Here is a 21,934-nt window from a genome sequence, read left to right as displayed (position 1 = left end):
GAACTGCTGCCCCAAAACCCCGGGAACTGCTGCCCTAAAAGCCACGGGAATTGCTGCTCCAAAACCCCGGGAATTGCTGGCAGAAAAACCCCGGGAATTGCTGCCCCAAAAGCCACGGGAATTGCTGCCCCAAAACCCCGGGAACTGCTGCCCTAAAAGCCACGGGAATTGCTGCTCCAAAAAAGCCGGGAATTGCTGCTCCAAAACCCCGGGAATTGCTGCCCCAAAAGCCACAGGAATTGCTGCCCCAAAACCCCGGGAATTGCTGCCCCAAAAACCCCGGGAATCGCTGCTCCAAAATCTGCCCACACCACCCGGCCAAGCCCCTCCACGGCCCCTTCCCCAAGGCCACTTTCCCCTCCTGGTTTTTAATGAGAACATTAAACGCTGCGAGGGCAGGGAGGGGTCAGCCAGGCAGGCAGTGGTGGGCAATTCCTGCTGGCAATGTTTATGTTCCTTAGGTGATTCATCAAAGGCTGGGATAAATAGGAAGGAGGGTTTTTGTGGGAAAGGCACAGAACCGGGGAGGTGGTGGAAGGAAGGAAGGAAAAAAATTAAAGATCAACCAGCAGCTTTGTCCTGACCTCCCGAGGTGATCGGCACCGAATTAATCTTTGGACTTCAGTCTCCTCAGCAATGGAAATATTGATGGATCAGCTCCTCAGCAGCTCGGTCGGGTGCCCAGGGCACGCTCAGCTGGGCAGGGACTGCCCCCGTGGGTTTGCTGCCCCATTGCTGTGGGAGATGAGGGCATCCAGTGGGGAAATGTTCCCTGTTTTGCACTCCTGTTCACAGCACAGCCCTTCCGCCTTGGGGCAGCGGGGATCAGACAAGGCCACGGGCACACGAGGAGATCAGAGTGGCTGAAGTGTGCCCAGGGACTGGGGGACAGGATTTCACCTCTGCCCAGCCAGGGACATCTCTGGGCTGGGATGAGGCTTCCTCTCGCTGCCCAGCACCTCTCAGCATCCCCTGCGATTTCCATCCCAAAACTTGGACCCACCATTGCCACTCAGACCCCTCCTCAGGGGGCTCCTCTGGAGCCACCCGGAGCAAATCTCCCAACGCAGCTCCTGCATTTCTGTCCCTGGGAGAAGCAGGGAGGCTGGAGCTGCCCCAGATCCAGGGAGACACTTCCCCCTCCACTCCCAAAACAGACACCTCCCCTCCTTCCTTCCCTCCTTCCCTCCCTCTCAGCACTCGCTCAGGGAACCAACGCGGCCACCGAGGCGTCGCCGCCCCCGGGCACAGCTGAGATTGGGAGCCAGCCCCGGGCACCCCACGGGTGCCAAAAATACCCCGTGGCTTCTCTGAGATGGGCTAACACAGCCACGAGGAGCTGCAGCTGCTCCTGGGCCTCGTGGTTCAGTCCCTGCCCGATTTTGGGGGGTTTGGAGCAGCATTGGGGGGGGGTTCAGCATCCCCACAGACCCCACTGCTGATTCAGGGCACAAACCCCCCCTGAAAGCTGAGGGCAGGATTGTCCTCATCCTGCATGCCAGAGCTGATGTTGCCGTGAGCAGGAATGTGGCTCAGGGGACAGCTGAGCACCCCAATTCCCTGCTCTGTGTTAGAACCTCAATGGGGAGGGGAAGGGAAGCACCCTCAGCCTCCCATGGGGAGCTGAGGGGCCAGAGATTCCAGGCAGAATCCCTTCTCCAGGCCAGAAATCCCTGGTTTGACTCCCTGAGAGAGCTCTGATAAGAGCTCGGGGCAGCAGAGAAGCTGTTCCTGAGATACAGATCTGCCCAGCACAGCGTGACTGCCCCGAGCACATCTGATCTCCACAAAGTCACACATTCCCTGGGTCAGAGGGGCCAGCGCAGGCATGGGGACCCCTGTGTGCTGCCACAGGGGGCAGATCTGTCCCTGCTGGTGTTCTGTCCATCCCTGCTGGTGTTCTGTCCATCCCTCCTGCTGTTTCACCCATTCCTTCTGGAGTTTTCTAAACCTGACCCCCATCTCCCAGCAAACACTGAGCTGCCTGAAGGAGAAAGGAATTCAGCCCTTGTTCCCTTCACGGGGAAGTAAAGCTCAGCGAGGCAAAGGTAACACCAAAACCCCACTTGAGATCCCCAATCATTAACAGAAATACATAACCAGAAGGGTTTCAAATGATTTCCTGCTCCAGCCGGAGTCCAGGCCGGCTCTGCTGATGACAGGAGCAGCTCCAGCCCCCAGAGCTGGAGGGTCAGGTGGATTTTATCCACGCTCAGCACGCCCAGCCCGAGGCTCCGGCTCCTGCTTGGCAGGGAAATGGTTTTTCACTTCATCCTTGCCCAGCTCTTCACCTTGCAGCGGGTTCTGTTCCCATCGCTGCCGGGGCTGCAGTCAATGATGATATTGTCTTATGAAACCAGAGCTCCCTGGCACGGGGGAAACCCGACCCCGCAGAAATCGCTTTATCGGATCTCAGGGAACGTTGTTCTGGGGAGAAATCCTCCCAGTTGTCTCCAGGTGGAATGGCTGTGCTTGCAGACACACCTCTCTTTGTTCCCCCGTGCCAGGCCAGGCCGGCCAGGGGATTCCTGCTGCTCACATTTGCTCAAGTGTCACTCTGTGCCTCTGGCAGACCTACAAACTCATTCCCACACACACACACACACAGCAATCCCTCTCCTCTCTCCTCTGGGCTCAGCTGTGTTTGCACCAAACCCTGCCTGGCAGCAGAGCATGGAGGAAATCACGGTCCAGGGAGATCCCACAGCTCAGCCCCACATTTCCCCGAGGGCTCACGTGCGCCCCGTGGCATCAAATGCCATCAGCACAGAATCACAGCGTTATTAAGGCTGGAAAACCCCTCCAAGACCATCAAAGCCAACCTGTGATCAAACCCCACCTTGTCAGCCAGCCCAGAGCACCGAGTGCCACGTCCAGCTGCTCCTTCAACGCCTCCCAGTGCTTCAAAACCTTTTCCATGGAGGAGCTGAGCACGATCCCCAGCACAGCCCAGCCCCTCCGCCCTCTGCTCACCCTGCACATGGCAAATCCCCAGCCCCAACAAGCACTTGCTGCTGCTACAAAGCAGCTGTGAGCCTTGAAAGCTTTTATTTTTAACAGCACATTTTATCCCCCACCCCAGAGCAGGAAATCATTGCTGCTGGACTAAGCTGGCATCAAAACGAGAAAAAAAAAAAAAAAAAAAAAAAAAAAAAAAAAAAAAAGGGAAAAAAAAAAAAAAGCCAACCCTAATTTAATATTTCTGGAACATCGATTCCTTTACTTCATCAAGGAATTAAGAGGAATGTTGTGAAAGCTGGATAAAGCAGCAGCCAAAAAAAAAAAAAAACCAGACTAAAAGCTCTGGACCCCAGCAGCAGCCCATCCTTCATCCCAGAGCTGTTTTCTCACCTCTGCACCCCAAAATGCAGCCCAGGCAGTGCCAGCAGCCGGGCACCCCAAATCCCTGCTCCGTTTGACCCTTGGCACTGCCCAGCTGCTCAGCTCCCACCCCAGAGCTCAACCACTGCTCTGCTTCCAAAGGTTATTGTGGAAATGAACAGGGCTGGGCAGGCTGGGACAGCACCTGCAGCCAGCAGGGCCATGCAGACAAACAGGGCACAGCACCCAGAGGATGCAATTCCAGCTGGGATGGAGCCTGGCATGGAGCAGGGCCATCCAGACAAACCAGGCACAGCATCCAGGGGATGCAATTCCAGCTGGGATGGATCCATCCAGCATCCAGAGGCTGCAATTCCAACTGGGATGGAGCAGGGCCCATTCACCAAACCAGGCACAGCATCCAGGGGATGCAATTCCAGCTGGGATGGATCCATCCAGCACCCAGGGGATGCAATTCCAGCTGGGATGGATCCATCCAGCACCCAGGGGATGCAATTCCAGCTGGGATGGAGCCATCCCCCCATCCCAGAGCTGCTGGTGTCCCCCAAAGGCGGCTGATGGAGGGGGATTAGGGAGCTTTTCCTCCCGGCTCAGCTGTTTGGGCAGCCAGAGATGGGGTTGCTGATAGCCAGGGAGCCACGGGATTGATCCAGAGTGGAAATGCTCTCATCATCCTCCCTCTGCCTGGTGCCAGTGCTGAGCAATGCCGGCCTCACCAGCACCCACAGCACAGCGGGGGGATGCTCAGGATGAGCCACGTGCCCTGGGATGAATTCTGAATTCTCTCTCCCGTCCCTTGGTGCCATCCTGGTCCCCCTCCCCAGGATGGTCAGACATGCCCTGCCCCAAATCCGTGGCTAAACCCACCTGGGGAAGGGCAGGGTGGTGGATCACGGGCCTGATCCAGCATCCCCAGCACCACACAGACACTGAGAACACCGAGGGCACTCAGAGCTCACCACAACTCTCTCCTCTCGCCATCCCACAGCTCCCAGCTGATGTTTGGAACAATCCCCAGCCGGTCCTGCTGCAGGAAGGCTCGGCTGGTGATACCAGCGCTGCTCCCCAGAAAACACCCAGGGCTAACACTCCTTCCTTCCTGCCCACAGCCCTGCCCAGCACCTTGAGGATCCTCCAGGGATCCTCCTCAGGCATCCTGAGCCCCATCCCACGGGGAAACGCTGTCCCCATCCTGGGGATGGATGGATGGATGGATGGATGATGGATGGATGGATGGATGATGGATGGATGGATGGATGGATGGATGATGGATGGATGGATGATGGATGGATGGATGGATGGATGGATGGATGGATGGATGGATGGATGGATGGATGGATGGATGATGGATGGATGGATGGATGGATGATGGATGGATGATGGATGGATGATGGATGGATGATGGATGATGGATGGATGGATGGATGGATGGATGATGGATGGATGGATGGATGGATGGACAGACAGATGGATGGATGGATGGATGGATGGATGGATGATGGATGGATGGATGGATGGATGGATGGATGGATGGATGGATGGATGGATGGATGGATGGATGGATGATGGATGGATGATGGATGGATGGGTGGATGATGGATGGATGGATGGATGATGGATGGATGGATGGATGGATGGATGATGGATGGATGGATGATGGATGGATGGATGGATGGATGGATGGATGGATGGATGGATGGATGATGGATGGATGCCAGGGAAGGATGGATGCTGGTAACCCTGGCATGTGCTGGAGCAGAGCTGGAGGTGCTGGAGCAGGGAGGGGTTCCTGGCATGCTCTCCATGCTGGAACCACACAGGGAGGCTGATTCAGTCACACGGGCAAGCCACAACCACTGCACATCCGCGCTGAATCTCCCGCCACACCAGGGAAGATGTGAGGGAATTTGGGGCACCTCCCCTCCCAAAAGCACAGACAGAGGGGAAAAGTCCCCCAGGCTGGGGCACTGAACAAGCCCTCCATCACCAGCACGGGCTGTGGGCACTCAGCACAGCTCTCCTGGGTGCATCTGCTGGGACAGCAGGGTGACAGTGCAGTGACACAGCCCTGGCTGCCACAGCGAGGTCCCCGAGCTGTGACCCTGACAGGCCGTGACTTGGCATTTTGAGGATTAGCTGGTGAGCGGTACAACTTCAGGGAAAGGGGAAAAAAAAAAATGGAAAAAAAGGGCTGGCAGAGCTGCTGGGGGCGTTTCTGCCGTGAAGAGGAACATCACATGCTCCGGCACATCTCGTTTTTTCTGCTCAGGTTTCAGTGCTGGGCTGTGGCAGTGGCATCCACACACGGAGAGCTGGGAAGGAACCACCAGCAGCATCTGATGGATCAGCCCAGGAGAGAGCTCAGGATCAGCCCAGGAGGGAGCTCAGCTCTTCCCAAGCCTCTTTTCCCTTTCCACTCCTGTCCTAGCACAGATCTCCATGTGCTTCTCCACACAGCATGCATGGAAATTCACTCCCTGGAGCGGATTGAGGAAGAAAGTCCCAGCTGACACCCTGCCGTGCTTGAGTGCCACAGGAGAGGCCTCTCCCTTGGCAAAAAGAGCCAAAACATCCCTGCCAGAGGTGCCTGCAGGGAGGGCAGGGCTGTGACACAGACGGTGTCCCCGACACCGCGGGGTGGGACAGGATTTTGGGGTGATACCTCCCTCATTGGGACGTGCCAAAAGAGCGCTGAGGAGAGGAGCATGACCAGACAAGCCAGCACCCACGGCTCTGCCAAAGCTGCCTGGCAGAGCCCTTGGATCCCCAAAAGCCCCAGCATGAGGGGACCCAGCGCAGCTTCCCTGCAGGATTGTCCTGGCCGAGGGGGTGGCAGGAGGGACGTGAGTGGCCGTGGAGGCAGCAGCCGCCCAGGAGCCGGGTGAGGGCCATATCTGGGGCAGGAAGGGCCACACCTGGAGCACGCAAACACCCTGCCCAGGAGGAGGAGGAGGAGGAGGAGGAGGTGGCAGCGGCTGGCATCCCTCCAGAATTCCCTCAGCCCCAGTGACCTTCTGACTCAGCGCAGGAGAACCTACCCAGTGAACCGGCACCAGCCCTCGGGGCCAGACCGTGCCAGGGACTGCCGGATCCATCCTGCTGCCACCACGGCCACCACTACTGCCACCATGGCCACTGCCACCACCACTGCCACCTCCTTCCTCTGCTGCTGCCACCACAGCCAGCAACTCCGCCCCACCTGTGCCCCCCCTGTGCCCCCTCTTTAGCCACGTCCGTGGTCACCACCTCAAGTCCTCTCCAGCCCCCATGGTGACCCCTCTTTGGCCACCTCCATGGTCAGCAGCCCGACCCTCCTTGGGTTCCACCGTGACACCTCCTCGGCCTCCACGGCCACCACCTTGACCTCTCCTTCACCGGCTCCTCCATGGCCACGGCTGTGACTCCTCCTTGGCCTCAGCCACCACCCTGAGCCCTCCACGGCCACCAACCTCATTCCTCCTCACCCATTGTCCTGGCCACCACTGTGAACACCACCCCAACATCTCCCTGACCACCACCCAACACTTTGCCATCACTCCAACCCCACTGTGGCCACCACCACGACCCTCCTTAGCCACCACCACCTCAACACCTCTTGGAGCAGCTCCCTGAAACCTCCTCATCCACCTCTGCCGTGGCCACCACTGTGACCCCTCTGTAAGTGCCACCATGGCCACCCCCGTGCCCCCTCCTTAGATGCCACCATGGCCACCACCGTGCCCCCTCCTTAGATGCCACCATGGCCAACACCGTGCCCCCTCCTAAGTGCCATTGTGGCCACCACCCTGACCCCTCCTAAGTGCCACTGTGGCCACCACCCTGACCCCTCCTAAGTGCCACTGTGGCCGCTACCGTGCCCCCTCTGTAAGTGCCATCGTGGCCACCACCGTGACCCCTCCTAAGTGCCACTGTGGCCACCCCCGTGCCCCCTCCTTAGGTGTCACCGTGGCCACCACCGTGACCCCTCCTAAGTACCACCCTGACCCCTCCTAAGTACCACCCTGACCCCTCCTAAGTGCCACTGTGCCCCCTCCTTCGGTGCCACTGTGGCCACCACCGTGCTCCCTCCTTCGGTGCCACCGTGGCCGCCTCCCCGCCCGCTCCTCACCTGCTCCCTCCGTCCCTCCCGAGCCTCCGCCGTCCTTGTGCGGCCGCCGCCGGCCCCGGAGCCAGCTGAACGCCCGGCGCAGCGAGTTCGCCCGGGCCTTCTTCCGCCGGGGGGGATCCCCGGGAGCCCCCTCCGAGCCGCCGCCGCCGCCGCCGCCCCGCTCCGGGTCCCGCTCTCCGCCTGCCGCAGGTGCAGCCCCGGCGGACATGGCCGCGGGCAGCGCCCCGCACCGCCCCGCGCCGCCGGCAGCCGCTGCCCATAGGGCCGGGCCCGCCCGGCTCGGCTCGGCCCGGCTCGGCCCGGCTCCCGCTGCAGCCCCGGCCCCGCTCCGGGCTCCCGCCGAGCGCCCGGCGCCGACGGAAAGTTTCTGTGCGAGGCGGGGCCGGGCCGAGGGAGCTCCGCCCGCACCGGCGCCCGCCCCTCCGTCACCCGCAGGTGGCCCCGGGGGCGTGGGGACCGCGGAGCCTCCCCTCGGTGCCACCGGGGCTCCCCGGGGTGCTCCGCCCGCTCCCCGGTGCGCCCCGGCTTTGTCCCCTCGCTCTGCGTGCGGGGCCAGCGGGGGTCGGTGCCGGCCCTTGGCACCCTCCGTGGTGCCCCCGCGGGGCTGAGCATCAGCGGGAGGAGAGAGCAGGGAAACGGAGCAACACCGAGAGGAGCGCGGAATTCCAGCATCGTCATCCCGGGGCGGCCTCCGCTCATCCCGGGGGGGCTGGCGATGGATCCCGGCCCTGGATCCCGGTACCGGGAGAGAAACCGGAGCTGGCAGCCCTGTCCCGCCCGTGCCCTCCCAGCCCTGTCCTGCCCTCGCCCTCCCATCCCGCGATCGCCACCGGTTCCTGACCTGATGGCCCGGGGGTGACACCGTGCTCCGTCCCGTGCCAATCTGCTGCGTGCTGCTGATAATAATTCAGCTCCTGAAAACCGAATGGCACAGCGTGAGGGGGGGTTCGGCTCTCCAGGCTCTGCCTGAGGCCGGGAGAGCTCCTGGGAAAGGGAATCTGGGGAAGGATTTCGCTGCCCTGGTGTTGCTCAGGAGCATGGCCGCTCCAATCTGATCTAGATTGGATTTCAGGCCATGAATCCTTCCCTGTGAGGGTGGGCAGGCCCTGGCACAGGCGCCCAGAGCAGCCTCTGGATCCCTGGCAGTGCCCAAGGCCAGGCTGGACAGGGCTTGGAGCACCTGGCACAGTGGGAGGTGTCCCTGCCCACGGCAGGGGTTGGAACAAGGTGAATTTTAAATTCCCTCTCAGCACAAACCATTCCATGTCCCACGATCCAGCTGAGAGGGGACAGCGGGACGAGCAGGGACTGGGCTGGAGCAGAGGCAGCTCGGTGACAGGAACGTGCCAAAGGCAGGGGAAGGATCCCAACAAGAACCCAGCTGGTTTCTGCTGCATTTCCACACTCCTGGCTGCCAGGGTTTGGGTCTCTGTGTTTCCTGCCGCCTCTGTTGGAGCCACATCCTTCCCGGACGCTCCCAGGGCCTGGCCCCGCGCCCAGAGGAGTTTGCCAGCTGCTGGAAATGCCTGGAAAGGTTTCTGAAGCAAGAAGCTTCTCCATCCCTCAGCCTTCCCAGCACATCAGCGTCTCCTGTGGGATTCAGGCTCTTGCATCTTGTGGGCTGTGCAAACCTGAGCATCCTGCTGCTTCCAGGATGCAGTGACCAGGAATGGGGATTTGGCTCCAAATCCAGGGAGGCAAGGTCGGGATTTGCTGGGTTTTTGTGTCCCTGCCTCACATCCTCCCTCCCCTTCACCCATCTGAACCCAAACTCAAGGTTGAAATGAGCACTGGAAGGAGCTGGGCACACATTTCTGTGCCCCTCCGTGGTGCCAGGGGTTGATTCCTTTCCAGGATGAAGTCTGACAGTGCCACTGCTCCCTGGGCTTTGCTGACCCACGTCGGGCTGAGCTGCACTGAGGAGATCTAATCCCCAATTAGGGTGTTTGTCTCTGCTGCTGGCTCTGATTTCCGAGTCATTAACCTCCAAAAAAAAAAAAAAAAAAAAAAAAAACTCAAAAAAATCCCATTTTTCATCTTTCCCCTCCTCGCGTGGCAGCAGAAATATTGAAAAAAGATATTTCTGCACGGAGTAATGGGGCATTGTCCAAATAATCAGAGAGAGTGAGAGAGGGGGAGAGGATCGGTGACACTGCAGGGGGAGCTCCCATCAGAGCAAGGGAAGAACAGGAGGAAGGTGAAGAGGAAGGTGAAGGTGAAGGTGAAGAGGAAGGTGAAGAGGAAGGTGAAGGTGAAGAGGAAGGTGAAGGTCAAGAGGAAGGTTGTCCCAGCCCTAGGAATTCCAGGACTTCATGGAGAGCCTCAGAAAGCTCCAGCAGGGTCCCCAGCTGGGTAATTCATTTCCACTTGCAGGGCCAGGATGATCACGGGATTTTCCTGGGGACAGCAGCTCCCGCCAGCCCCAGGGGAGGCAGAGACTCTGCCACATCCCCAGGTGAATTGGGGACCCCCGGGGAGTGAAACCCAGAATAAAGCAGCCAAAAAAAATGAGCTGGCAGCGATGGCATCACCCTGGAGCAGCTCCTGCAGCCGGGCTGGGCTCATCCCACCCCTGCCCTGGCGGGGACACGGAGCCCTGGCTGCTCCCTCGTTACTCATTAACGCCGGGACAAGGTCCTCCCGCATCCCTGGGAGCCCCGAGCAGGAGCTGCTGGCCCCAAACCCCTCCTGCTCCGCCCTTCTTGCCCCGGGCCATGGAAAAAGCCAGCGCGGAGCCCGGGCCGCGATCGTTGGGGCTGCTGGTGGATCAGCTCCGTTGTAAAAATGGGTTTTAAAAATGTCACAGGCAAAGGGAGGGAGGCACTGGTGTCCTTGCTCAGGGGTCGGGCAAGGGAATGGGGTGAATAAACAGCAATTCTGGTTTTTCCTTCCCAGATCCGTCGTGTTGACAGGGACAGCTCTGGCACAGCACAGGAGCATCACCCGTGGTGGTGACAGGGACAGGCGGGCACAAGAGGCACCTCCCGCTCCTGTGGGAGCATCCTGAACCTTTCTGGGAAGGGAAAAGCCCGGGGGAATGTCAGCACGGCCTGGGTGCCGTGTGGGACACATCAGAGGACCCAGCAGGACCAGGCAGGACCCGGCAGGACCCGGCAGAACCTGGGAGGACCCGGCAGAACCTGGGAGGACCCAGCAGGACCCGGCAGGACCCGGCAGGACCCGGCAGGACCCAACAGGACCCGGCAGGACCCAGCAGGACCCAGCAGGACCCGGCAGAGCCCAGTAGGACCCAGCAGGACCCAACAGGACCCAGCAGGACCCGGCAGGACCCAACAGGACCCGGCAGGACCCAACAGGACCCAGCAGGACCCGGCAGGACCCAGTGGGACCCGGCAGGACCCGGCAGGACCCAGCAGAACCCGGCAGGACCCAGCAGAACCCGGCAGGACCCGGCAGGACCCAGCGGGACCCAGCAGAACCCGGCAGGGCCCAGATAAGCGGGAGCCGCTGGCGCCGCTGCCCCGGGGCTGCCGGGCAGATCCCGAGGTCCCTGCGGGGCAGACGGCGCCTCCGGGCTCTCCTCCCATCCCTGCCCCAGCTGGGCACACGCCCACCTTTCACTCCTCCTCCTCTTCCTCCTCCTCCTCCTCCATCCCTGTGAGCAACCTCCCCTCCCTCTCCAGGGTCCAACTCTTACTGGGGAAACTGAGGCACGGGGTGAAACAACCGGGTTGTTCCCGAGGGGACAGCGGCATCCAGCCCCTCGAAGCTGGGTGAGTCCCCCCGGGGAGTCACAGGGGACCCCTCACCCGGCCGGGCAGGGCAGGGCAGGGCCGGGCAGGGCAGGGCAGGGCAGGAGGGGCACCCGGTGCCACCGCCCCCGGGGCCGGGCCTTCCCTGGCAGCGCTCCCGGCCCCGGGATGAATCACAGTCACACATTCCCTGCGATCGGATTGCGGCTCCTGCGCCCGAGGGGCCGGACCTGGCACCCCCCGCGCCCTCGGCAAACAGAGCGAGCCAGGGCACGGCGCTGCCAGAGCCCTGATCCCAAATCCCCTCTACCGGGGCTGGAATCCCATTGTGGGACACTCCACAGCACTGCCAGCGCTGCCAGAGCCCTGATCCTAAATCCCCTCTACCGGGGCTGGAATCCCATTGTGGGACACTCCACAGCGCTGCCAGAGCCCCGCTCCTAAATCCCATCCACGCTGGAATTCCACTGGGAGCTGGAATCCCATTGTGGGACACCCCATGGATCTGCTGGTGCTGCCAGAGCCCTGATCCTAAATCCTCTCTACTGGAATCCAACTAGGAGCTGGAATCCCATTGTGGGACACCTCACAGCACTGCCAGCGTTGCCAGAGCCCTGATCCTAAATCCCATCCACCGGGGGCTGGAATCCCATTGTGGGACACTCCACAGCATTGCCCTCGTTGCCAGAGCCCTGATCCTAAATCCCCTCTACCGGGGCTGGAATCCCATTGTGGGACACTCCACAGCATTGCCCTCGTTGCCAGAGCCCTGATCCTAAATTCCATCCACCGGGGGCTGGAATCCCATTGTGGGACACCCCACGGGGCTGCCAGAGCTGCCAGAGCCCTGCTCCTAAACCCCTTCCACTCTGAAACCCCACCATGAGCTGGAATCCCATTGTGGGACAGTCCATAGAGCTGCCAGCACTGCCAGAGCCCTGATCCTAAATCCTCTCTACTGGAATCCCACCGGGAGCTGGAATCCCATTGTGGGACACCCCATGGATCTGCCAGTGCTGGCAGAGCCCTGATCCTAAATCCCCTCCACTCTGAAATCCCACTATGAGCTGGAATCCCATTGTGGGACACCCCATGGATGTGCCAGTGCTGCCAGAACCCCAATCCTAAACCTCCTCTACTGGAATTCCACTGAGAGCTAGAATCCCATTGTGGGACACCTCACAGCACTGCCAGCACTGCCGCAGCCCTGTTCCTAAATCCCCTCTACTGGAATCCAACCAGGAGCTGGAATCCCACTGTGAGACACCTCACAGCCCTGCCAGATTCCTGCTCCTAAATCCTCTCTACTGGAATTCCACTGAGAGCTAGAATCCCATTGTGGGACACTCCACAGCAGTGCCAGCGCTGCCAGATTCCTGCTCCTAAACCCCTTCCACTCTGAAATCCCACTATGAGCTGGAATCCCATTGTGGGACACCCCATGGATCTACCAGCACTGCCAGAGCCCTGTTCCTAAATCCCCTCTACTGGAATCCCATTGTGGGACACCCCTCAGAGCTGCCAGAGCCCCAAAGTCGGGCTGGCCCTTCCAGCCCGTCCCTAAAGATCGTGCAAAGATCGGGACAAAATGTTCTTTTTACGAGCATTGATGCATTTCAGAAGCACGGAATGATTCCAACCCCTCCGTTCTATCAAGCACCTGAACCCAGGTGTCTGCATGCCTTGTGAAACTCTTGATTTGGAACATTTCAGTGTTTTTTCAACACTCCTCTCCTACACAATTCCAACAGGAGGATCTGAAATCCAGCAGATTTTCTTTTTCTTCACAGTGACTGTGAAGCTGCCGTGGCAGTGCCAGGCTGGTGCCACCCTGGTGCCACCCTGGTGTCCCTGCCCTCAGGGCAGATCTGCCAAGCATGACGAGAAGGAAAAATCCACCAGGAAGGGAGAGACAGCCCCAGGGCAGCAGAGAGAGGGTTCAGCCGCTCTATATATCTAAATTTGGGGGTTTAGATAAATATTTGTTGGCGATATGGTGGATAAGTGTGGGATGCACGGAGTGGGGAGAATGTGGATGGGCACCATGGGAGGGCAGAGGTGGGAAACCAAGAGGGGTGAGGGCGGTGTTGCTGTTGGAGTGTGACCACGGGGCCTGTGCAGAGGGAAATGTCACCTCCTGCACCCCCAAAACAGAGGGAAAAGGGTGGCAGGGATGGGCTGTGGGGCGGAAGAGGAAGCAGAGGCCGTGCTCTGCCATCGCTGGGGTTTGTGGGGCGTGGGAAGGACCCCGAGAGATCGGGATTGACTCCGTGGATGATCAATTCCTGGGCAGTGCAGCCTCACAACTCTCTCCGGTCTCTCCTGCCTTTCCCTCACCTCTGGCAGCGCCGGTTCCACCCCTCCAGCTCTGTTTGCCGGGGCAAAGTCCGCGCTGTTGGCATTGTCTCCCTGCACTGCCCGGCCCTGCCGGGGACACCGGGGACACCGGAGCCGCCCGTTGCCTGGTTATATCCACAAAACATCCCCGTGCCGGGGTTTTGGCCGGGGTATCCTCTTACTGGGAACAGCTGAGCCTCCTCCCTCCCCACCCTACCCTTGGCAGCTCAGCAATCGGCACTGTCATTGTCCCCTCCAGGCCCTACAAGGGTTGTTGGACCCGGCCCTGTGTGATCTGCAGGTTTCTCCCCCTGGCACTCGCAGCTTTAGATGGATATTTATACACCCAACTTGTGCGAATTAACAGCATTCCTCTCCGATTGAGTCAAAAATAGAGGCGCTTCATGGAAAAAAAAAAAAAAAGAAGAGGGAGAAAAAGAAGGTGTGTCGCGCTGAAAAAAGGAACGGGATCCAAAAAAAGAGAGAGAAAAAAAAAAATCCCCACTCAAATCTCCCTTTTCCTTTTAAAGCTCTGTCCTCGAAGGATGGACCAGCGCTGGTATTTTAAACCTGATTTCTGCAGATTGAAATCTGATTTCAGCCCCGTGGCCGGCGAGCCATGGGCAAGGTGGCGGTGCCAGCAGTGGCGGGGTGGCACCGGCGATGTCACACGCTCTGCTGGGCGGCTTTTGGGGCACGGTAAAGCTGAAACTTCCTGAGAAGCCAGCGCTGACTTCCTGGGCACGGCAGGAGGGGCAGCGGGCAGAGGTAGGCTCGGGGGGCACCACCAGGACAAACGGTGACCCCAGGGTGAGGCGCCCGCGCCCACCTGGCAAAATATATCTAAATTTGGGGGTTTAGATAAATGTTTGTTGGTGATATGGCGGATAAATGTGGGTTTAGGGTGCACGGAGTGGGGAGAATGTGGATGGGCACCATGGGTGGGCAGAGGTGGGAAACCAAGGGGGTGAGGGCAGAGTTGCTGTTGGACACCCAGGAGTGTGACCACGGCCACCACGGGGCCTGTGCAGAGGGAAATGTCACCTCCTGCACCCCCAAAACAGAGGGAAAAGGGTGGCAGGGATGGGCTGTGGGGCGGAAGAGGAAGCAGAGGCCGTGCTCTGCCATCGCTGGGGTTTGTGGCTTTGTGGGGCGTGGAAAGGACCCCGAGATATCGGGATTGACTCCGTGGATGATCAATTCCTGGGCAGTGCAGCCTCACAAATCCCATTCCATCCCCCTGTGGCATTTGGGGGCCCTGAGCTGCATCCTCTGGCACTTCCCTTCCCACTGCAGCCAAACCCCACAGCCCTGGGGGACCCCATGATCCCTATTCCATTATTCCCATCCCATTATCTCCATTCCAGCCAAATCCCACAGCTCCAGGGGACCCCTGTGAGGCACCCCATGATCTCCACCCCATTATCCCCACCCCATTATCCCCATCCCACGATCCCCATTCCATGATCCCCACCCCATTATCCCCATCCCATTATCCCCATCCCACCCCATTATCCCCATCCCATGATCCCCATCCCATTATCCCCATCCCATCCCATCCTATCCCATCCCATCCCATCCCATCCCATCCCATCCCATCCCATCCCATCCCATCCCATCCCATCCCATCCCATCCCATCCCATCCCACCCCATCATCCCCACCCCACCCTGCCCAGGATCCCGGCGGGACGGGGGGGACCTGCGGATCCACCAGTGACACAGAAATAAGGGGCCATAAACCCAAACTGGCCCATAAATCAGGGCTGTGAACAGCCGGGGCGGGCTGGGGGCTGCGGGCTGGCCTCAGCCCGTCCCTGCGGCTGCCTCTGCCAGGGATGCAGCCAGCCGGGCCTTCCCCGCCCTCCTCCTCCTCCTCCTCCCCGGGGCGGAGGGAGGAAGGCAGCGGCCGCAGCTGGCACTGCAGGCGGTGGCCGGGGGGAAGCGGCTGCTCCGATTTCCAGCGCTGTTTATTAATAACCCCTCTCCGCCCCATGCTAAGCCCATGTGCAGCGCAGAGCCGGCGGCGCTGGGCTCCAGGGGAGGAAGGTAAGAGCCCACCCGGGCTGGGCAGGAGAGGGGCCGGGGTCTTGGGGGGGGTCCCTTAGGTGCGGGATCCTCGGCGAATTGGGCAGGGATGGGATGGGGGCATCGGGGGTTCAGCGTTCATGGGTCCTCAGGAATGATCAGGTAATCCCTCTGGGGTTTGGGGGGGCTCTGGGATGAGGGACAGAGCCCCCCCAGGCCCGCTGGGCAGGCAGGACACGGCGCCCTCCCCTCCCGTCCTGGCCGTGCCAAGCGGCTCCAAGAACTCCAAGAACAGGGAAAATCGGGGCAGGGGAGCTTTCCCCCCACCTTTGCCGGGGCTGCCCCTTCTCCAGCCGCCCGGCCGCCGAGCCCGAGGCTGCGATGTGTCAGCAGTGCCGAAAACTGCCTTATTAGGAGAGAAACTATCGGGGAAAATCAGATCTTTGCTCAAAGCCGCTGCTCCGAGCGCAGGGCTGCCTGTGAGTGCCAGCCTGCGCTCACTCCTCGGGGAGTGACGAGACATGAGCTCAGCGGCGTGGCCGAGAGGTGAGAGCATCCTCCCACCCACCCCACCGAGCAGGGAAACCTCAGCTCGTCCCCGAGCGCTGTCGGGTCCATCCCACGCCAAAAAAGCAGCCGGGAGAAGGCACAGGGAGAGGGTTTGGCGGTGGTGGTGACAGCCGCAGGTGCCGTGGTGGGGACAATGCCGCGATCGGATGACTCGGCAAAGCGGCTCCTGCTGCGGGCGCTGCCGGGCTCCGAGTGCGGGGTTCGCTCGGTCTCGGCCATCCCGGAGCCTGAGGGCTCCCAGCAGCGCATTCCCGTGCCGTGAGGTTATGGCACAGCGAGAAAATCGCGGCCGGTTTTCCTCCAGGGAGGGCTCGCACGGGGCAGGTCGGTGCTGCTGGGTGGGCTGGTGCTGGCAGGTTGGCACAGGAGGAATTGTTGGGTTTGGGGTCTGAGTTTGCATCCCTCACTCCTCCTCCGTGGCACTCAGACACTTCAATGGGGTTTTGACGGGGTTTTCTTTCCTATTGCATTGTGAAAGCAATAATAATAATGCCCAAGACGTGTGTCTAGACGCTGAACAGAGTATTTGCCACTTTGAAATTCATCCAGTCACTGATCAGAAGACTGTGCTCGTATATACTGATAAAGGTTGTGTGTGCCTGAGAACTGCCTGTGCTGCTGTAAAAATTGGTAACAACAATGTTATTTTGCCTAGCAGAAACAATTCCAATTCCTGTATTTGTAATTTTGTTAAGATTATCGGGTGTGATTTTTCATACTTGGCCCCGGTGACATCCCACCGGTGGATTAAAACCAATTACACAACGCATCACAGACTATCACTATTGTCACTATTGTGTGGGTCACACAGGGATGGTCACAGCAGCAGGGCCATGGTGGGACCCACTGGCTCTGGGGTCTCAGAGGATGGGGAGGAAAGGCTGAGATTGCTCAAACTCGTTGCTCTGGTTAAACATCCCCTCTCCTTCGCAGGGACCTGATGGCACAGCCCGAGCCCCCTCCAGAGCTGCAGCTGGATGAAGCCAGAGCATCCCCAGCCCCACAGGGAGCAGCTGAAGGAGCTGCTCCACACCCAGAACGTGCTCACAGCCCCTTGGATCCAGCAGGGAACAGGTCTAAACCCCTGCACGGGGGCAGCCCAGACTGCAGGCCTGCCAGCAGAGATCCCTCCTTGGAGATAAGCACAGCAGGAACTCATCTGGATGAGGGGGCAGACGGGGCTGGGATCCCGCTGGACGTGGATGGAGATGGGACAGGAATCCCACTGGACGTGGATGGAGACGGGGTAGAGGTTCCACTGGACGTGGATGAAGGCGGGACAGGGATCCCACTGGATGAGGACACATCAGGAATTCTGCTGGACGTGGATGAAGGCGGGACAGGGATCCCAGTGGATGAGGATGAAGGTGGGACAGGGATCCCGGTGGACAAGGATACATCAGGAATTCTGGATGTGGATGAAGGTGGGACAGGGATCCCACTGGCCATGGATACATTAGGAATTCTGGATGTAGATGAAGGTGGGACAGGGATCCCACTGGCCATGGACACAGAGGGAGCAGGAGGCCCTCTGGACGCCCCAGAGCAGCGGTGCCTGAGCCTGGAAGAGCTGGGGAGTTACTTCCAGGAGTGCATCGAGGTGGTGGAGCAGCTGGAGCGCGAGCGGGACCGGCTGATCTCGGAGCTGGCGCAGCTGCGCGAGCCGGCGCTGCAGGAGATCCGCCATGCCCACGAGGAGATCCAGGCCGCCTGCAGGCTGCTGGCCAAGGTGGAGCTGGAGAGGGACAACCTGCGCGACGAGATCCGCCAGATCAAGCAGAAGCTCTTCAAGGTGACCAAGGAGTGCGTGGCCTGCCAGTACCAGCTGGAGAGCAGGAGGCACGACCTCTCCCAGCACGCCGCCTACCAGGGCGAGCTGCAGAGCCAGGCGGGGCAGCTCTCGGGGGAGCTGTCCCAGCTCAAGGAGAGCTGCGAGAAGGAGAAGGAGGTTCTGAGGCAGCGCCTGGAGGCTCCTCCGTGCCGCCAGGACAACCTGTACCTGCAGGAGAGCCGCAGGCTGTCGCTGGAATTTGAGAGTTTCGTGGCCCAGAGCCGGCGCGGGCTGGAGGAGCACTACGAGCCGCAGCTGCTGCGGCTGCTGGAGCGGCGTGAGGCCGGGGCCAAGGCTCTGCAGGAGATGCAGGGGGAGATCCAGGGCATGAAGGAAGCCCTGAGGCCCCTGCAGGGCGAGGTCAGCCGGCTGAGGATGCAGAACCGCAGCCTGGAGGAGCAGATCGTGCTGGTCAAGCAGAAAAGGGACGAGGAGGTCGGGCAGTACCGGGTATGAGAGCCCCAAAGGGCACAGCTGCATCCTGGGAATGTTGTTGAGATGAGGATTAGTGGGGTTCCTAGCAGGGATGGGCTTGAAAACTGGTCAAAGAAGCTTAAATTCATGGTGGTGGTTTGCTAGAGGGGGGATTTATTGATACCAACGACAGAAGTTTGGGTTGGATGATTAGGGAGAAAGGGAGTCATGAAGTGAGCGTGATAAAAAATCAGGGGCTGGGGTTTAGTTGAGGCACATCATTAAGGAGGGGGGACATCACTGGATGCCAAGCACGGCTCCACATTTTGTTTGGAGAGTGGGAGCTGTGCTTGGCATCCAGGGATTTGCTTGTAGGGCCCAGGGAAATGGGGTGGATGAGGATGGGGAGGATGTGGAATATGTCCTGCTGGTTGGAATCAAAGATATCCCACACCCTGGCATGGGCCAGGTGAAACATAGGCATAAGGCAAACCCAGAGATGTGGTGGGGCTTCACCAGCTTGGAAAATGGGTTTTTCCTGAATATATTCACTTGGTTTGGCCTCTCAGAAATGGCTCCAGGCTTGAGGTGGAAGGGATGGGGGATTTCCTTCCCAAAGCTCAGCGATGCTGCTGAGCACAGGCCCCAGACACTTCCCGCAGCTCCTCTGAGCCAAGAAAAGCCAGTTTTAAATACAGGCGGCTTTTCTTACAAATCCCCTTCCTGCTGGGGCAGGTTCTGCCCGTCCTGCTACCAGGAAGGGTCTCACCCGTGTCCCCAGAGCCCCAGGCCCCAGGCTGCCTCCTGGGAGGGCCATTTGGCTGGGCCAGGCGTCCCTTGGCCCGAGGGACAAGGCAATTCAATATCTCCAAGAGCACATTTGGCAAAGAGGCTCCACAATTAATCTGCCCCCTTTCAACGCTCTCAGCTCTCGGCTCGCAGTCGCTGCCTCCTCCCAGCAGTTTCTGGAAGCTGCCCTTGCCCTTCCCTCACAGCTCCTCCCTGCTGGGATGGGGATCAGAGCCACCAGAACCCCCACTATGGGTTTTCAGGGTCTTTTGGATCCCTTTTGCACCCCCACATTTTCCTTTTCCCAAATTCCTCATTTATCTCCTTCTGACTCACGCGTTTATACAGCTCTGGCAGCGTCTCAAAACACACACCAAGTGGTTCAGGGGACAAAACCAAGCAGGCAGGAGAAGCCTGAGGACAAAACACGGCCCAGCCCAGCCCAAACCCCCACCTTTGTGCTAAAACAAAGATTTTGTTTTGCGGGGTGGTTGGGCAGGGGCAGCCTGGCTGTGCACAGGGAGATCCCTGAGGAGAATTATCAGCTCTGAACTGGTTTTGTCCCTGCAGGAGCAGGTGGAGGAGCTGGAGGACAGGCTGAAGGAGCTCAAGAACGGGGTCCAGCTCCAGCAACGCAAGAACCAGGAGCTGGAGGAGCTCAGGACCAGCCTCCATCGGGAGCTCTCCATCTACAAGTGAGCTTGGGGGGTCATCCCTGCGGGGCAGAGGGGCTGGGAGGAGGAGAGGGATCCACAGTGGGGTCACAGGGCTGGGAAGAGGGAAGGGATGGTGGGCAGGAGCCCACAGTGGGGTCACAGGGATGGAGAGGAGCCCACAGTGGGGTCACAGGGCTGGGAAGAGGGAAGGGATGGTGGGGAAGAGCTCACAATGGGGTCACAGGGATGGGAACAGGAGAGGGATGGTGGGGAAGAACCTACAATGGGGTCACACAGCTGGGAAGAGGAGAGAGATGGTGGAGAGGAGCCCACAGTGGGGTCACAGGGATGGAGAGGAGCCCACAGTGGGGTCACAGGGCTGGGAGAAGGGAAGGGAAGGTGGGGAGGAGCTCACAGTGGGGTCACAAGGATGGGAACAGGAGAAGGAAGGTGGAGAGGAGCCCACTGTGGGGTCAGAGGGATGGGAGCATAAGAAGGATGGTGAGGAGAAGCCCACAGTGGGGTCAGAGGGATGGGAAGAGCCCACAGTGGGGTCACACAGCTCAGGGCTCCTGCTCCTGGTGCCCAGCAGCAATTCCAGCTCCTTTGCACAGCAGCACAGAGGGATTTGCTGGGAACTGCCACGGAGGAGTGGAGTGGCTTCCCAAGGAGCAGGTGTGGCAGTTTGAGTGGTGGTTTCCTCAGGAAGGTGTGGAAAGGAGCTGAGGTTTGGCTTTGGGAAGCTGGGCTGGGGATGCTGGAGATGTTCTGTCCTGGTTTCACTCAATGAGTGGTGTGCAATGTGAATTTCTGAAGCTCCAGAAGATGTCCATGAGTTTGTGGATTGTTTTGCTCACCCAGTTTGGAGCTGTTGTGTTATTCCAGCCTCAGCTGGACACACTCTTAACCATTTTCTGCAGCCTCACTGCTCCTTCAGCATTCCTTTTCCCCTTCTCCACCCAGGATATTCCCAAAAACCCCACAGGTTTTTTAGGATTTTTATCCAAGCACAGGGATGAGCTCTCAGCCTGCAAACTCCATTTAGGATTCAGCCCAGATCCCAACACCACCCTGTCCTTACAGCCTGGGTTTTCTAAATCCCAGCCCAACATTTAATCCCAAATCTGTATTTGTGGAGTCTCTTAAACTCCTGGAATTTACCAATTGCCACCCCTGGAAGCGATGACACCTTTAAATGGGGTTTCACTTTGCTCTGGGGAGCTCAGAGTTAATTGCAGCTCTGAGCTGCCTTTTCCACGAGCTCCCCCAAAAATGACATTTCCTTCTGTTAAATCCTGCTTGCCAAGGACACTCCAGACCATGGACTGAGCCCCTTGAAGTGTTTCCCAATTCCTTTTTCTTCCATATTATGAAAACAACTTTTTCCCCCCCTCTTTTCTCCAGCCAAAGCATTGATGTAAATATTCCACAGCCTGAATTTCCTTTCTCCCCTCACAGGAGCTGCTTAGAAATCTACGGGCACCTCTGCAAATCGGAGGAAAAAGCAGAGCAGGACTCTTAGAACCACAGAATTTTCCTCTTTGTAGCAAAAACCAATGGACAGAGGATGCAAGGGATTCTCCTCGTGCTGCTTTACCCTGCCTGATGTGCAGCAGCTGCCTGGAGTTGGAATTCCAATCCTTGAATTTCCAATTTGAAGTTGAATTTCCAATCTTTTCCCTGGGTATTTCCCCAGGTGCTGCTGCTGCTCTTTGCTTTTCCCCAGAGGAGCAGAACAAAAAAAAAAAAAATCTTTGTACTGAACAAAGGATATGGATGAGGAATAACTGATTGGTGTTTTGCTGTGTTTGGGAAATGTTGTCTTGTTCAAGTTCTGGGAGCTGGTGTTAGGAGGGGTTTGACTTTTAAAGTTTACATGCAAGAGGAGCTTTCTCCTTTGAAGAGGATTTTCTTTTGCATTTCAAGTTTCTGCTGTACTGGGACATGCTCCACAGAAATGAGGTTTGTGGGCAAGAGGTTTCCACTTTATATCGAGTCTCACACTGAAAATAAAAGGTCAGAGTTTAAGGAGCCTTTTTGTGTCTCAAAAACCCAAATTTATCACACTGAGGTGTTTGTGTTAAAGCTGTGCTGCAGGGTAACAAAAAACACTTTGTGGAAAGGGCTGAAGGCAGAGAAAGCAGCAGG

General features: G+C 58.9%; 1 protein-coding gene across 4 annotated transcripts; it reads left to right on the top strand.

Moving 5' to 3' along the window:
- The first annotated feature begins 14,002 nt into the window (after positions 1 to 14,002).
- SYNC (syncoilin, intermediate filament protein) lies at positions 14,003 to 21,817 on the top strand. Of its 4 annotated transcripts, XM_063177685.1 has the most exons (6): positions 14,003 to 14,268; positions 15,501 to 15,547; positions 15,941 to 16,072; positions 17,030 to 18,377; positions 19,701 to 19,825; positions 21,245 to 21,817. In XM_063177685.1, exons 1-6 carry the CDS (start codon positions 14,164 to 14,166, stop codon positions 21,306 to 21,308), a joined length of 1,821 nt encoding a protein of 606 aa, XP_063033755.1. In that variant the 5' UTR covers positions 14,003 to 14,163; the 3' UTR covers positions 21,309 to 21,817. The 4 variants fall into 4 exon arrangements, with proteins under 4 accessions (XP_063033755.1, XP_063033756.1, XP_063033758.1 ...); XM_063177686.1 differs by lacking the exon at positions 15,941 to 16,072 and having other exon boundaries at positions 14,015 to 14,268; XM_063177689.1 differs by lacking the exon at positions 15,501 to 15,547 and having other exon boundaries at positions 14,117 to 14,268.
- Positions 21,818 to 21,934: the final 117 nt, after the last annotated feature.

Source organism: Melospiza melodia, chromosome 27 (assembly GCF_035770615.1).
Source record: "Melospiza melodia melodia isolate bMelMel2 chromosome 27, bMelMel2.pri, whole genome shotgun sequence".
Classification (NCBI taxonomy): Eukaryota; Metazoa; Chordata; class Aves; order Passeriformes; family Passerellidae; genus Melospiza; species Melospiza melodia.
The sequence above is the reverse complement of the archived record's forward strand: the minus strand, read 5'-3'. Positions and strand labels throughout refer to the sequence as shown.

Bases quoted from the DNA above. Each gene is read 5' to 3' on its own strand.
- SYNC (XM_063177685.1), top strand. From the start codon at position 14,164: ATGTCACACGCTCTGCTGGGCGGCTTTTGGGGCACGGTAAAGCTGAAA. The intron at 18,378-19,700 runs GTATGAGAGCCC...TTGTCCCTGCAG, and splicing joins AGGAGGTCGGGCAGTACCGG to GAGCAGGTGGAGGAGCTGGA. The intron at 19,826-21,244 runs GTGAGCTTGGGG...CTCCCCTCACAG, and splicing joins CGGGAGCTCTCCATCTACAA to GAGCTGCTTAGAAATCTACG.